Source organism: Carassius gibelio, chromosome A11 (genome assembly GCF_023724105.1).
Source record: "Carassius gibelio isolate Cgi1373 ecotype wild population from Czech Republic chromosome A11, carGib1.2-hapl.c, whole genome shotgun sequence".
Classification (NCBI taxonomy): domain Eukaryota; kingdom Metazoa; phylum Chordata; class Actinopteri; order Cypriniformes; family Cyprinidae; genus Carassius; species Carassius gibelio.
Genome location: NC_068381.1, coordinates 21,947,610 through 21,964,966, shown reverse-complemented (window position 1 = coordinate 21,964,966; position 17,357 = coordinate 21,947,610). Strand labels below are relative to the sequence as shown.

The 17,357-nt window shown below is 40.4% G+C and overlaps 2 protein-coding genes across 2 annotated transcripts; one reads left to right on the top strand and one right to left on the bottom strand.

The window, feature by feature from the left end:
* Positions 1-5,325: 5,325 nt before the first annotated feature.
* Positions 5,326-6,392, bottom strand: LOC128022676 (uncharacterized). The gene is made up of 3 exons (XM_052610461.1): positions 6,227-6,392; positions 5,506-6,127; positions 5,326-5,422 (listed from the first exon to the last, which is right to left on the bottom strand). Exons 1-2 carry the CDS (start codon positions 6,264-6,266, stop codon positions 5,523-5,525), a joined length of 645 nt encoding a protein of 214 aa, XP_052466421.1. The 5' UTR covers positions 6,267-6,392; the 3' UTR covers positions 5,326-5,422; positions 5,506-5,522.
* On the top strand, positions 6,330-16,798 carry LOC128022661 (myb-related protein B-like). The gene is made up of 14 exons (XM_052610424.1): positions 6,330-6,988; positions 7,599-7,695; positions 7,960-8,031; positions 8,169-8,261; positions 8,850-9,070; positions 9,816-9,984; positions 10,467-10,661; positions 12,516-12,788; positions 12,914-13,056; positions 13,132-13,231; positions 13,340-13,450; positions 13,544-13,660; positions 13,741-13,893; positions 16,076-16,798. The coding sequence occupies exons 1-14, from the start codon at positions 6,969-6,971 to the stop codon at positions 16,202-16,204; spliced, it is 1,893 nt and encodes a 630-aa protein (XP_052466384.1). The 5' UTR covers positions 6,330-6,968; the 3' UTR covers positions 16,205-16,798.
* Positions 16,799-17,357: the final 559 nt, after the last annotated feature.

Genomic DNA, 17,357 nt, shown 5'->3' with positions numbered 1-17,357 from the left:
CCGATGATCTTGTCTTTCAGTTTCTCTATTTCCCTTTGTGCATCTCTCCTACGTTGTCGAGTGAGTGAGAGAGAGTGTGTGTGTGTGTGTGTGTGTGAGATAGTGAGAGAGAGAGAGTGCTCTTGTTTCTGTGTCATATCAGGACACAACTCTGTATAATGACATGGGTATGACACAGGTATTACAAGGAGAGGGTGACTTATGAGGACATAACCCTTGTCCCTATTTTTCAAAATGCATATAAATCATACAGAATGAGATTTTTTGAGAAAGTAAAAATGCACAAAGTTTCCTGTGAGGGTTAGGGTTAGGTGTAGGGTTGGTGAAGGGACATAGAATATACAGTTTCTACAGTATAAAAACCATTACACCTATGGGATGAACATACTTTTCAAAAAAACAAACGTGTGTGTGTTTGTGTGTGTGTGTGTGAGAGAGAGAGAGAGAGAGAGAGAGAGAGAGTGTGTGTGTGTGAGAGAGAGAGAGAGTGAGTATGAGTGTGTGTGAGAGAGTGTGTGTGTGTGTGTGAGAGAGAGAGAGAAAGAGAGAGAGAGAGAGAGAGAGAGAGAGAGAGAGTGTTTGTGTGTGAGTGTGTATGTGGAGGTACTGAATGCTATGCACTTTTATATCTCTTTTACCATTTATTTCGCTCATATCTCTTCTCCCTTTCACTCAAATCACTTACTCTCTTTCTTTTTTGTGTGTCAATGTCACGGACATAGCTCTGTTTCCTTTTCTGCAAATACTCTGCTCTGCGTTCAGGATCAGCATCCCTACGCTTTCTGTATAGTCGCTGTTTCTCAGCAGCGCTCAGTTTAGCCATACCCTCAATTTAGAAATACATGACCAAAGGAGGATTAACAATGACAAAGAAAAGTTAGAATCATAATTTTAGTGCTATTTTATGCAAAATAACTAAATGAATAGCTTTGAACAAAGTTTATCTATAAAAGGGAGTCACTGGTGTTACTGATCTTCACTGGTGTTACCCATAAGGAAGGTGACACCAGTGACAGTAACACCAGTGACAATTTTCATGAAAACTGCATTTTACAAAATGGCTGCTGCAAGGTATCAAACCACATGTTGTCAATCATGGTGTACTCACTAAATTAAGTAGTTTAATCCATTTGTATTCTAGTTTTTTACAATGCCCAAACAATAAAAGAGGTCATACCAGTGACTTCAACTAAAAGCTTCATATGAAATCATGAGATAAATTAGAAGATTTCTGATAATTGAAAAGAGACAGTGGACTTACCAATGGCTTCTCTTCATAGATCTCCAGAAAATTGGAAGAAGGAAGTCGAGCGATGTCATCAGCGTGATTGTTATTTCAAAATAAGAGCTTTTTTGTTAAACGGTAACACCAGTGACACAACTCCAGGGGACCACTACTTTCTTTATATAATTTATAATATTTATTTAGCATTTTGTTTTTTAATGTAATTTATATCATATATTTGATAGTTATGGACACATGGTTGTATTTTAAATGGAAGAAAACACTGTTTTTGACCTCAAAATAAAGCATTTTCCCTCTGTACATGACTGTGGGGACGAGCACTTCTGTGGTGCTTGGAATTCTAATTAATTAATAAAAATCAAATATTGCCACATTGATGGCTCAAGAAAGTGTAATTGTTCAAATAACATATTGTTTCATTTTAAAATATAAAAAAATTGTAAACCTAAAGTGTTTTTCAAGTGTAATATTTCTGTAAAGGCTAGGGACAGAAAAATGGACATTTCCGTAGAATGACCCATTTGCCGCCATTTTTAATCATTCCCGGGAACAGCTTGTTGAACGATGTTATTGTATTTGATGACTGTGTAATTGTAATGCAAATGAAGAAAGAAAAAAAATTTAGTTGGCAACACCAGAATGCAAAATTTTATTGGTGACAAACCAGTCCAAATTTCACATTTAAAATGGAATGAATAACTTTACATTCAGATGGACCTTTATTAATGTACATAAATTAATATACAATTGAAAGTCGAGGCAATGAAGCATTACTGTTACTTTTTTTTTATTATGTTGTTATGATACTGAACAGTAACAAAAGCAACACAAAGGTATTTTTATGTAAATCCAAGTTAAATTCAGTTACAACAAATGGAAGTCAAATGTGTAAATACTGTTTTATATAATGAAACATGTTTCACAAGTCAATGTTATCGTGTTTGATGATTATGTAATTTTAACGCAAATGAAAAAAAGGTATTATTAATAAAGTATACAATTATTTGGACCCAATTAAATACTAATTGTGATGGGAATGGAAAATAGTGTCTGGATAATGGGAGTGGTATGGTGCAGTGGGGCGGGGGCTGGAGGGGAGGGGGTAGAACGGGGGTCCACTAGGATGGTTAGGTATATGATAAGGGTCCGGTGCTCAAAAAAGTTTGAGAACCACTGCCCTATAGTGTGTGTGAGCATATCTGTAACGGTTGTGAACACTTCCAGTTTCCCTATCCTCGGGATGAGTAAAAGCTCTCATGATGTACCCATGATGCCGTCAATGCCACACATCGCCCTGAAGGCAGCAGAGGTCGACGTCTTTCACACTCGGTGAACCAGCTGACAAAAGATGGTTCTCAACACTTCAACCACACATCTGTAAAATAGGATACAACCGATTACAATAGAATAGCACTGGAAATATATACGTTTTTATGAGCATTACACAATCCATTATCAATTGGGATATTTCAAACTGTTTATTCTTCACGGCAGACTGTTAATCTGTTTTATAGAAGCAATCTAACACCTAAACTTTCTACCTGTGTGCAGATGATTGGGACAAACTGAACTGGTCTGAGATTTCTGAACAGCTATTCTGGTTTGCCAGACTGAAAGACTTGAATGACTTTCATTGATAAGCATACGAATGAACACACAAAATAAAATAAAAAAGACTCCAGAGAGCCCGATTTCATATTAACACTGAACCTCTGTGAGCTCAAAGTCTAGTGTGATGCAGCTTTAGGATTCTGGTAGTGAGTTTTGCATGGACAAACGGCACTCACATTTCCTTCATAAAGTTTTCTAAGTGAATATATTTGAAAATGTAATTTATTCCTGTGATGCTCCGCTGTATTTTCAGCATCATTCCTCCAGTCTTCAGTGTCACATGATCTTCAGAAATCATGAAAATATGATGATTTACTGCTCAAGACACATTTCTGATTATTATCAGTGTTGAACACAGTTCAGGATTCTTTGATGAATATTTGCTAATATTATAAATGTCTTTCCAGTCACTTTCGATCAATTGAATGCATCCCTGCTGAATAAAAGCACAGATTTCTTTTCGAATCTTTCTCCATTTCTCCCCGATCACAGACTGTACACTGGGAGTCTGTCCGAGCGTCTGAGGGGGAGACGGGACCCGTCAGTCAGATCTCACAGCTCTGTTTGACATGTCTTTGCTAACGCCGCACACAAACACTCTTCCCTCCGTTCTGGAGTAAGGCTTTCATGATGTTCTCACAGAAATGACACTCAGTCATTCAGTCTGTACGAATGTTGAGATCATCACGTTCACAAAGACACAGGTTTGTGTGCTTGGCTGCTGAAGTACTGAATACATAATGTCAAGTCTGTGTTTTCAGTGCTTGACCTCTTTGACCTCGATGAGACCTTTTCTTTGCTGGCTCAGCTCTCAAATAAATGTGAGTTTCTAGCGTTCGTTCCAACACTGTCATTGTTTCTAGTCTGACTGGTTGCTTATTAGTCATGGATGGAGGATACAGATGATGATCTGGAGTTTTATGAGCTTAAGTGTGGAGACATAGGAGTGACAGGGAAGCTAGACAAGGACAAAAGAGATGCCCAGCACATACCGGGACACGTCTTCTTCCAGGTGGTAGAGTTTAAGAGGTGAGACATTTCTATTTGACCATTAATTTGGCTTTTAATGTAGTGAAACATTATACCTATTATCATTTGTGCACCCACAGGTTTCAATCCTGCATGATTTTTCTCTTTTTCTGTGAAACAAGAAAAGGAGATGCTAGGCAAAATGCACTTTTCCACGCAACGAAAGTGGACAGTGATTTACTTTGCCATGCTCAGAAAAGTACCAAGAAAACAGTAGACTGACATTACTTTAAATAAATAAAAATAAAATTAACTAAAAAGTTACAAGTTTTAAAAGTATATTTTAGTCTGTGCCATCAGAAGACTAAAGAGAATAAAGAATGAACAATAAACTGTAAGAGCTGCTTTTATTATATTTATGGTGCTTTGCTGGTAATTTATACTGACAAGCTCTAAAAACAACCACCACTAGAAACCATTTCTTTAATGGAAAAGAGCATCTTGGACATTCTACCTAAACTTTCTTTTTGTGTTTTGATGGAAGACAGAAATCAGTGTTGTTTACACAACATTGGGGTTGAATAAATGACCCCTTTTTGGCTGAATTATTACAGCTTTTAAATGATTTCAAAGCCCCTCCCCCAGGAGCATGATCTCACACAGAGGCACAGTTCTCCGTACTGAAGCAGGCTGCCCGTGGTTTCTGGAGCTGTGCAGCAAGGACTTCATTTAGATTTGGTTTATATACAGACACTCAAGCTGGAACCCCCTGTGCTTTACTTCAAGTGCAAGAAAAGTCATGTGTGGTTCATCAGAACTTTCTTTACTATGAACTTTCTCAGACATTCAGTTTTAAATAATTCACTACATTTCTTGTAATATTTTTTTTTTTCCTCAATAAATATAAAAGCCTTTTCTCCTATTGGAGCATTTGGAGATGTACAAAATTGGGATCCAAATCCAGCCTTAGACACTGACATTCAGGATTATGGACTGCTTTACATCACAATGAAAAAGAAAACTCTTCACAAATGAAAAAGATTTCCTTTGTATTTTATTGATACAGGACTTCCAGGAAGTGTAATAAACATTTTTATATCTACCATGTTTGCTCTGTTTTATTCCCAGATTGATGCAAGCCAGTCAGCTGAACCTAAATGCCAGGTGACTCGAGGAGGGGTGTCCAAACCTGTTCCTGGAGGGCTGTTGCCCTGCAGAGTCCAGCCCAAACCTTAAACACCACCAATACAGTATACAGGCTCACTACAAACTTCCAGGCATGAGTGTTAGAGCTAAAATCGGCTTGAGGCTGGCCCTCAGAGACTAGGATTGGACATCCCAGTGTCCAAAAGAGCAGTCCCAGGACGGGACAACAGCAGCATTTTCACCAGCGGTCCGTTATGGTCACGGTGCACACTGAAACAGGTCATGGTCCCGTGCAGGAAGCTCACACTTGCCCCCAACACACAAAAAGACAGATCTTTTGTAACACTAATGCATGCAGGTCACTTCAAAACTTTATTTTTTGATTAAATACATTCTATAAATATTTACATAAGCATCGATACGGTTCTAGTAAGAAGCGCAGCAAGAAGCCTGTAAAATAAAATATAATAAATGCATATTAGAACAACCCTTCTCAAGTTGAGATTTTTTTTTTGAAGATTAGGATTGCATACCTAAAATAGGGTTTTGATCAAATGGCCAAGTTAGGTGAGCTCAGTTCCTCTCGGAGATCTGGGATTGCAGAAGACTGACTAGATCGCTGCCTGACCATCTCCTTCCACGAGCGCTGAAGCTCCTCCGAATCATTTGGGTGAGGGGACATTCCTGACCACATCAGTGACTGTGCCGACAGGTTAATAGGACTCCATGTGGACTCCAAACATGATTTTGGGCTTTCGACTAGGGCCTTCACAAGAGACACTTCCCATGATGGGTGTGTGGTGGTCAGATCCACACAGGACAGGTCCAGCGAGCAGGCCAGGACGGGCTTCTGAAACACAACCCTCTCGTAGGGTGTGGAGGACTGGCCCTGCACTGGACTGATCAGAGCGCTGCTCAGACTGCTGCCCGGAGAGAGAGCGGGCTTCTGGAGGACAACCAAAGGTGACAGGAGACTCGTGGAGTAGTTCAGACATGGTGCAGGCGCAGAGTCCGGCTCTGAATACTCCAGGACAACACCTTTGTTTGGTCTCAGGAAGCCATCGGCTGAAACGGCTGATAAAGACAGACTCCGGTCTGTACAAAAGCCTTGGTCAAAGTCAGACAGCGACGGGCCCTCATAACTCCTGGCCAGCTCTAGAAAACAAGCATTATTTAATCAACTGTGTTTAGCATTAATGATGAAAAACATTCTTTAAGGCTCAATGTAAAAGGTTAAAGTTAGTTTTTATATACCTGTACTGACTTTACCAGGTCTGTCTTGTCCTGCGTCCATCAGGAAAGCATGGCGTTAATTAGACTCAGCTTGTATTTATAGCTGTGCTTGATTAACTCATTTACTCAAGTTTAAGATTAGTTTGTCTAGTGACGGGACACTTTGACTGACTTCAGCAGATACTAAAATAACCAAGTAATTTCATGAACTTGAGTGATGAAACCATATTTAGAATAGCTAAATTATGCTATAATCGCTATAGGCTATAAAGATAAATTGTGTTAAACAGAAATTATGAAGTTAAAAATGAATACATCTATGGTGTAAAATTACTATTCGATTTTAAACAAATTAATTCATAAATTAATAACTATAAAGTACTAAAAGAAACATACAAAGGTAGATTTTCTTGTTATATTTTTTGGTTAGTTTAAATAACATAAGAAATATCTTGTCGCTTATGAAGCGCGTCCACGTGTTTGCGGGCGCGCACGTTCTGCGTCTGGATGGTGCGTGCGCAGCGTGTTTCCGCTGACGTCACTCGCGGGAATGCCTGTGAAAAAGAAGCGCGAGATAGAAACTTGGGCGCGCAGTAGTACATGTTTAGCTGGCGGATGTTTTTGCGCTGTTTAATGAGAGTGTTTATTATATTTACTCGACCGTCTCATTAACACCACAGATGTTTGTGTGTGTGTATGGATGCAGCGCGCTGTCCTCGTAAAGGGCTGTTTTATTGGTGCATTTTGAGCAAACATTAGGGAAATGTCGTGGTTTGCGCGCGGGTAAGTGCATAAAGTATTTTATTATTGCATGTTTAGTGTAATTGTATTCTATACTCTTGCTTTAGGATGAGAATGAGCACATCTGGTGCATTTAAATAAATATCTGTGTTTGTAGTGATTGTTGACATTAAGTTTGTGAAAGATTCATTGAACCCCGCCTAATATAAAAACACAAAGAGAGCTCGAACTCACGGCACCCGAGCAGTTTCAGCATTATACAGACACACTGTAGTGCTATTAACTAATCCAAACCAGTTCTATGGGATACATGCCTTAGTTTTTATCCAGATGTGTGTGTGTGTTTTTATTTTTTTTTTTTTTTTGCATGCACTGAGACTGTTAGCCAGACATGCTAGTCGATTGATAGTGCAAAGGTGGTGATTTACATTTCACAGAGCACATCTGAAGATCCCAGAGATGGGGTTGAAAGTGTTATCACATTTCCTCGATGTTGATCTGGTTTTGGTTAACATTGTAAACACTGCCCTGCCAAATGGTGTAGTGTACCATCAACACACAGCTGCCAGAGTTTGCTGATCTGTAGTCCGTGTTGTTTCCCCAACCCTAAACGTGTGTGTGTGTGTGTGTGTGTGTGTGTGTGTGTGAACAGAGAGGACGAGGAGGAGGCCATGTGTCAGGACACAGACTCTGATGTGGCTGACCAGAAGGATTGTGGGAAAGTGAAGGTGAAGTGGACTCAGGTGGAGGTATGGTTATACATCACAGTATAGAGAGAGTAGTTGTTTTCTGAGGAATTAAACCGACATATAGATCTGTGTTACATACCATTGGAAAAGTCAAATGAAAAGCCCTTTTTGTCTAATGTAATGTGAAGTTTAGGCACAAACAACAATTAAAATCACTGCAGAAACTGTTTGACATTATGACAGACCATAAACTACCCGTAAGTTATTTCTCAAAAATGAAAGATGCTGTATGCATTTATTTATTGGTTTTATTGTATTTTCCAGGATGATAAGCTGCGGAAATTGGTGCTGAAATTTGGACCAAATGATTGGAAAACCATTGCTGGCATTTTACCTGTAAGTGTGTTTCTGTACATCAACAGAGCGTTCAGAAAGCTGTTAGCTTCGTTTTCTGGAGCTTTTGTGTCTCCACATTTAACGGTCTGTAGCAGTCGGCTTTAACGGTGGTGGGCTTTGTTGTTGTTTATTTGAAGACTCGATCCGAGCATCAGTGTCAGCATCGCTGGTTCAAAGTTTTGGATCCTGATCTCGTCAAAGGACCCTGGACAAAGGAGGAGGATGAGAAGGTACGATGTATAGACAAAACAGCTAAAAAACTCTTTTAAACAAGCTGGGAAAGCTTGTGTGGTGTATATTCTACATTAATTTTCCAATTTCTCATTTAGGTTTTAGTAAGTGACACAGATGTGTGATTTCAACACTGCAGGAATCAGGGACAGAATAATGAAACCTAACCAGAAGAATTACATTTACTGTGTAACCCTGAATGTTTTACCATTTGGCAAATTTTGGATGAATGAATTAAAAGTAGAGCTACACCTAAAAAACAATGCTGATATTGGACTAGTACCACTAGAATAGTTACCTAGTTTTCTGCAAAAGTACAGACTTTTGCTTTTTGATGCATTTGATGCTTTGCTTAACAGTTAAAATAATATGAACCATATATATATATGCAGTCAAATGATTACTTTGATCTAGGCTTTATTTGAGATACAGTGGTCAGGGGGTTAATTACTTATTTTTCAGACAGTTGTCACCAAAATCCCCCAAAAATTCTACCTGGAAAAACCAAAACTCTCATGGGTTTCCTAGGGCTTGGCACCGCAGTAGTCCTGATCTGAACCTGTATGGTTGTTTGAATGTGCGTCCAGGTGATTGAGCTGGTGAAGAAGTACGGTAACAAGCAGTGGGCGATGGTGGCCAAGCACCTGAAGGGCCGTCTCGGGAAGCAATGCCGAGAGCGCTGGCACAACCACCTCAATCCAGACGTCAAGAAGTCTTCCTGGACTCCAGAGGAAGATCTCATCATCTACAAGGCTCAGTGTGTGCTGGGTAACCGCTGGGCCGAGATCGCCAAACTGCTCCCTGGAAGGTGAACGCACTGGAGATCTTAGGGTTGTCTTTTATCCTTGTACAGTTGGGCTGGATTACACTCTTGTCCAACAACAGTGACTTCCATTCTATGTGTTTCCATATTGTCTGTTGTTTTCCTTCCCCCGGGGAAAAATAGATGTATATAATGTGAATCTAAACCGTAGATGGGCTGATTGAAAGTGCAAACTACTTCTCTGCCAGCAGGAGGCGCTTTAGGAACGGCGGAAATAGCTGTAAATTCTGTAAATAAATTAAATAAACGCATTATAGGAAAGATTAAATGAAAATTACAACTTTTCTTAAAACCATTGGTTCCCTTTTAAAAAAAACACACGTTTATATAAAATCACCCGTGCCACGTTTTGATGTTGAAGCGCGCAGTGCTCATATTCAACGAAGCCAAAGCCATCAGGAAAATCTATTTATGGTAGAAGCTTGTTTTTACCATGGAATAAAAGTTTTAAAAATAAAAATGAAAAGAAAATTGCAACTTTATCTCGCAATAGACACTTTTTTTTTTCTCATGGTGTGTGAGTTTGCATCCTGCAATTCAGAAATCTTTTCTCACATATAAACTTACAGTTGTGAGTTATAAAGTCCAGGCAAATGTCCGCTCACAATCCTGACATTGTCTTTTTAATTTGTGAGTTTGTGTGTCACAATACTGACGTGTTCTCTAACGATTGGGATCTTCCATAGACTGGTATATTGTGAAGTTAAGAAGATTATTTTATTTTTTTCAGAACGGACAATGCTGTGAAGAACCACTGGAACTCTACCATCAAGCGTAAGGTGGAGACGGGTTTTTATGCAGGTGTGGAGCCGACGCTCCAGGTGCTCCAGCAGCCGGACAGTGAGGAGACGGAGCAGGTGCTTCAGCAGCCCTCTCAGGACACAGAGACGATGGGGAAGGTGTGTGCTTCATCTCTGATCTGTGCTCCACAGGTGGAGGTGTGCTGTGATGGAGCCAGAGAGTGTCTTAGTGGTTAGATGATGTTTCAGTGCTGAACATAAAATGCAGTGCAATACAATGATTGAGAGACGGACAAACACTCGTTCCTCAGACGCTTGAAGATCACGTTTTAACTAAACCTGATGTCTGGATGATCAAGTGAAGCAGAGCTGCTTCATTCCAGTTAGTGTTCATCTCGAAGTATTACTAATAATATCACAAGTTATTCTCACGTGCTGAAGGTGGATGGTTTACTTGATGTAAAGTCTAAACCATCAGTCGGATGACAGAAGTAGGAAGGTTTTGTCCTGATTTGCACAAGGCAGATACGGTGGGTTTTTAGGGTTAAATCTTGTGGTGGTTCGTCTGACGCTGTGTTTATCAGCGGTGTCTTTGAGCAGTAATCCTGTGAAAGTCATTGGTTCTGCTCTTGTGTTGACAGGATGCTGATGCACATGAGAAGGTCTCCTCTGCTGCACACAGAGCTGCGTCCTCTCCCCAGACCCCGACGGCTCCAGCGAGCCCCAGGAGTGAAGCGGGAGACTCTGCTGGGTCCACGTGGGTGATGGACCGCTCCGGCTTCCTCTCTCCCTCAGCAGCCCCCACACTGAAGGAGGTGATGGAGCTGATGGATGGGGTGAGTTCAGCCCCAAAACACCCGCTGCTGTCTGTAGTCATCAAATCACATACGCCACACCATGCATATTACAGTTGATATGTGTGATGATAAAAAATGCTCTGTAATGTGATCATGTGAAATATATTGGCCAGAGATGAACATCTTGTATTCTCTCTCTCTCTCTCTCTCTCTCTCTCTCTCTCTCTCTCTCTCTCTCTCTCTCTCTCTCTCTCTCTCTCTCTCTCTCTCTCTCTCTCTCTCTCTCTCTCTCTCTCTCTGCTCAATTTTAGATCTAACAACCCCAGATAAAATACCTAACGAAAATGGCTTGTTTTCTGATATCTGCATATTACAGCTTTCTATCTGTCACATAATTTGTTTGTATATATTTGACATTTGTTCGTGTGTGTGTGTGTTGATACCATTGCAAAGTGTTTTTTTTTTCAATCCAAATTTATATATATATATATATATATATATATATATATATATATATATATATATATATATATATATATAAAAATTGGAATCAAATTGAATATATACTTTTCACCATAATATTAGCCCAAAATAATTATTGAATAAAATCATAAGAAATGACTTGGCGTTAAAAACCAAACCAACCTAGCTGTGGATTATGTCCTACATATAGGCTCCAACTGTTTTTAAAACCGTGTTAAAAAAAGGGTCATTTGGTGTTGATCGCTGCTATCTTTTCTTCAAACACACTATTCCTGACAAGATCTTGCTTTTTTTGACACCAAACACAATGCCCTCAAAATAACTAACTCCTAATAAATAACTTATTCACAAATGTGTAATTATCATTGAGCTGTGAGAACTAAATTTGTAATTTTGACTGCATTATGCATGTTTCTAGGAGTCATGTCTGTTGATTTCTGGGCATCCAATCAAACACCATTGACTCCAGTCACAATTGGCTGGAGATTTTCCTCATCTCCTGAATAAATCCTCCTTGTTGAGTCCTGATGCTGAGTGAGTGTAGATCTGACCCAGGCGTAAGCCTCTCGCTGTCTCTCTCATGAAACCAAGACAGAAGTGACTTAAAGAGCAGGTCATGTGGTATTGTAAAGTGTCCTAATATTGTGTTGGAGTCCACTACAACAGGTTTAAATGAGCCAGTTAGTGAGTGCTGCTATTGACCAAGCACCTTCACATAAAACAAAGTGCTCCTGCTCCAATACGTTCTTATAATAATGACATAATACAGAAACACTTATGCAGGTGAAGTTTAGCTGCTAAACTGTGAACACTTGGTGGATGTTAGCCGAGCGCTCACTGATGAAAGGAAACTAGCGTAATGTTTGAAGAACGACAGACAAAAGACACGTTGTTAACTTTTAATCAGAACACAGAACAACTGTATCACGTCTGATTACTCGCTCGTCTCCTGTATTAACCCTATAACTGCTCTTGCAGTACAATAAACAGCAATCACAATGATTGTAAAGTCTGTGTGCTACAGGTTTGTTAAAGCAACTCAGAAATGACTCTCTCTTTTGAGAGACAGTATCTTTATTTGTTACACGGCTCTGTGGAATACTTGATTCTGATTGGTCAGTCACGACCTTCCGAGGAACGTGATCCCTGGATAACAACCTGTAAAAGCTAATAACACAGACTCATCCGGATAACAGCACTCGGCAATGTATTCTTGCTTGAACTATTTGAACTACTGAACTACTCTTCGTGACAACTGTGATGCATTTAAATGATACTAAGCCGTAGAGTTCTGCATGATTAAGGGCGTGGCCACTTGAGTGACAGCTGGATAGCCGCTGATGTCACCCTGTCAGGTGAGGTGGGGGTGTTTTCCTGCGGTCTGACAGCAGTAATGACTTGTTCTCGCAGGATCTGGAGGGCTGGTGCACGATGTCGGACTTCGAGCTCCCGGAGGAGAGCCAGAGCCCCGAGCTGCTGCAGTTTCGTCTGGAGGGCAGCACCCTGCAGGAGCTCAGCAAGGGCAGCAAAGGGGAACTGATCCCCATCTCCCCCGGCGGGGCGACCCCTCCGTCCATCCTGAGCCGCCGCACCCGCCGACGCATCGCCCTGTCACCTGACCCCAACGACTCCAGGACCCCCAAGAGCACACCGGTCAAAATCCTGCCCTTCTCTCCTTCACAGGTGAGCAGACGCTCTCACATCCCTGCCGTGTGTTCATCTCAACAGCAGTTCGCTAGGGTCAATGTACTGGCTGATCTGATTCGTCTACTGTGCAGAGTTTATATGTTATTTTGTTGTTTGTACAGTTCTTTAATAAGTGGACCAAGCAGGACGCGCTGGACCTGGAGAATCCCTCTCTGACGTCGACTCCTGTGTGCAGCCAGAAGGCCCTGGTCTCGACCCCCCTGCACCGGGACAAAACCCCGCTCACGCTGAAGGACAACTCCCTGTACGTCTGAGCCGTCACACAGAGCTTTATTCACATCGTGTGTCACCGCTAAACTCTTCATCTGCCCTCCTGTAGGTTTATCACACCAAATCACAAATCTAATCTGGACACCACCCCCCGGACCCCCACTCCATTTAAAAACGCCTTGGAGAAATACGGCCCCCTTCGGCCCCTGGTGAGAGCTTTACTTATGGTCACGTGCAGATCTCACTGATGCTCAACCTCCCGTCTGATATTCTAGTGTTGATCCTGGGTTTTTTGTGTCTCTTTTGGTTCTCTCAAGCCTCCGACCCCAAACTTGGAGGAAGACCTTAAAGAAATGTTGCGCAATGAGGCAGGAATTGAGTTGATCGTAGAAGACGAAACTCCTGCAGAGAAGAAACGCAAACAAGTGGTAAGATATATATATATTTATGTTTTTTAAATGGCTTAAAATGTCATCCGTCAGCCCGTTTGCAGCTCTGTCTAATCACATGTCTCTTCTCAGCACCGGCCGCCGATGAAGAAAGTGCGTAAGTCTCTGGCTCTGGATGTCATTGACTGCAGTGAGACCGCTGCTGCACGAAAACTGCAAATTAAACAGGTGGTCCAGACGAGTCAGAAGGTACAGGACCCGGAGCGAAGGGCTTGTGTGTGCCCAGCATCACGGAGCAGATTTAATCGTGTTTGTGTTTTGAACCCCAGGCTCAGATGGGACGGTCGCTCTCTCTCGTCTCCTCTTGTGCAGTGAAGAAGGAAGAGAACCTGCTGGATCAAGGGTTCATTCTTGGCCCGAATGAGAGCGGGCCGCCCACTAAACCTGTGCCCACCACACTGAAACCGAGTCCTCCGATACCTGTGAGTGCTGTTAATCTGACGAAAACATGTCTACCAGAGATAACTGATTCAGTCATGTGCAGATATAGTAGATCCTCACAACACAGCTAGTGTGTTTCGTTCTTCTGTTCTGGCTCAGTTCATAACTGAAGTGTTTTATTATGCAGTGACACTAATGCTAGTACTATTTATATTAATACTAGTGTTCCTGTAGCTCAATTGGTAGAGCATTGCGTTATCAAGCGCAAGGTTAGGGGTTCGATTCCCCGGGAACACATGATGGGTAAAAATTGATAGCCAGAATGTACTGTAAGTCGCTTTGGATAAAAGCGTCTGCTAAATGCATACATTTAATTTAATTTAATTTTAATGACAGACATTGGTTACGTGTTGTTAAAGGGATGAATCATCCAAAAATATTATTTTCTGAAACGGCACATTGTTTATTGATCGTATATTGTTTGTGTAAAAAACCCCCGATGTTAATCAGTAATTTTTACACATGATAAAAATGTAATTTGTTTATTGAAAGTATGCTGCTGTGTTTATTACACTTCGTTGAACTTCTTTCGTTTATTTTTCATTCTCATTAAATAATAAAAAAATGTTTTTATCTGTATGAACACAAGTAGAGCATTATAATAATATCTCAAATAACTAAAAATAAATAGTGTTTTTGCATCATTCTTGATTAGTTTGATTGACAGGAGTGTTATCCAGGTTTGGGGCCTGTTGCACATGTAAATTCATGCGTTCATCCATTTAGTAGGACCGTGATCTGCAGCTGTGTTAGAAAACCTTAGAAAAACAGCAGCAATGCATAATTCTGTTAAAAAAATGTTTTAAACTCTCTCTCACGAGGGAGAAAGTCTGTCCATCAGTCTGTTATTAACGGTAAGACTTTCAGTTCCACGTGTGGCCGGTTGAAGCTGAGAGCACACTACTGTCAGATCGATTGGGAGGTCATCTGAGCTCAGACGGTGTTCAGTCGTCCTCACAAAGATAGCCTGTTTATTTTTAATCATTTCTGTGACTGATGCTGGCTATTAACAGCACCTGTTTCTTAATTTGTTTACTATTAAACAGATTTATAATACAGTGAATTATAGCCTATAATTAAAAGTATTAACACTGCAATCATCAGTGAAAAAAGCTTTATTTCAAGCACAGACGTTCTTTTTTTTTTTTAAAGAAAAAAATACAACTTGTTTAACACTAAATACATTTCTTCTCTCTTTTTATTTAGCTACTTCCCACCAGTGTTCGGGATAAGGGAATAAATTCACACATTTTTGCACCGTAAAGCAGTCAGATGCCGAGAGTGCCGTCAGTTTTTAGTTACTTTTCACTTTCTGTTGAATTGACTGAGATTAAAAGGTTCACAGCATAACTCTTGGGCAAAGTTTGCATGTTGCTTTTGTGCTATCCATTGGTAGCCTTCCTTGTTTAAAGCTAAGAAATGTGCATACACTTTTGCGATGTATCCATCTGATTTCATGGTTGAGGTCCACTGATTTGTGCTAAGCCACTGGACTCGTCCGTTAGTCCGTTAGTTAGCCTAGTGCCCGCTCACTTTTGCCCAGGCCACCCAAAAAATACAATTGTGGCTACATTACTGATTGCTCTTTACAGACCTGTGTGTTTGTATAACAAGTGCAGTGTCTGTTCTCGGAGCATATAAGCCCTGCTCGTGCTGGTCTGTAGTTTAATAAGAGTTTATTCATTCTGAATATGTTGCATGTCCATATTGCACCAAAATCTGACCCTGCACTCCCCTGCGTCCGCAGCAACACACCCACCACGCGTGAAGTCGATTGGATGAACCCTTCTTGACATAATATAAATGCAAACAGACACACAGAGATTCCTGCCTTTATTAGAGAGAAGAGTATGTTCGGCCCCTCCCTTCAGCTTTGAATATTCGGTGTTGATTACTAACGAAGCTTCGAAGCTCAATAGATGGTATTGGGACAAGCCCTACCCTCTGGTCATATGAGATCCTAATCTGGGATGGGCTGAGGACGACACGTTTTCATCTAAGTTAGTTTTTGGGTGAACTATTCCTGTAAATAAAGTGTTTATTTCACTAGACAGAAATAGACATTATCATATGATTATTTAACAATCAAATCCTTTTACTGTTGAATTTCCAGGAACAATAATTAAATCCTAAAATATCCTTGTCCTTCTCTTCTTCTGATAGATGTCTCCAGTCTGGGAAACGGTTGTCTGTGGACGGACACAAGACCAGCTGATCATGACGGAGAAAGCCAGGCGGTACCTTCGCTCTTTAAAATCTCACGCCCCAAACCGAGCGCTCATTCTTTCCTGATCCCACACAGCTTCCGGATGTTTTTTTACAAAGCATAATGTGTTAAATTTGTGTTGGTTAAAAAAAGTCATGTAGAACATGAAACCAATTGTTCCAGAACAGACATTTAATGCTGATAATGCTTTTGTCCTGTTTTCTGTGGCATATTAGCACATTCAGAGCACCATTTACTTCATTTAACCCTGTATAATAAGTGTATTGCTATTTTGTTTTATTTATGTATTGTCAGCCTGTTTTGATGTGACTGCAAGCATTTTGCGGCAAATATAAAATGGCGAACATCCCAAGCAGAGTAAATAATCAGGTTACCGTTCAGGGATCTCAGTATCGTTTTGTTTTATTCACATTGTCTGTGTTTGTGTATAACTAGACATCTGCTAGACTCAGCTCATGTGATGTACAGTCTATTGAAAGACACAGGTTGACATTTTCCCTGGCTTTAGGAGGGTCAGCATGTTGTAAAATAACATCTAGGACCTCAGGTTCAGGCCTTAATTCGGTGTGCATAGAAACATGAAAAAATGGTAACACTTAGACCATATATTCCTGTAACTAGCATAGAAAAAAAAAACAATTTCAGGAAAATGGGACTAGTTTATTATCTTGTCTAAATCAAATATACAGGAGCATCTCATGTTAGAATGTCAAGGAAAAGTTCATTTATTTCAGTAATTCAACTCAAATTGTGAAACTTGTGTTTTAAATAAATTTAATGCACAGATTGAAGTAGTTTAAGTCTCTGGTTCTTTTAATTGATGATTTTGGTTCACATTTAACAAAAACCCACCAATTCACTCTCAACAAATTAGAATACTTCAAAAGACCAATATAATAAAAAAAAAAACATTTTTAGTGAATTGTTGGCCTTCTGGAAAGTATGTTCATTTACTGTATATGTACTCAATACTTGGTAGGGGCTGCTTTTGCTTTAATTACTGCCTCAGTTCAGCGTGGCATGGAGGTGATCAGTTTGTGGCACTGCTGAGGTGGTCTGGAAGCCCAGGTTTCTTTGACAGTGGTCTTCAGCTCATCTGCATTGTCTGGTCTCTTGTTTCTCATCTTCCTCTTGACAATAGCTCATAGATTCTCTCTGGGGTTCAGGTCTGGTGAGTTTGCTGACCAGTCAAGCACACCAACACATGGTCATTTAACC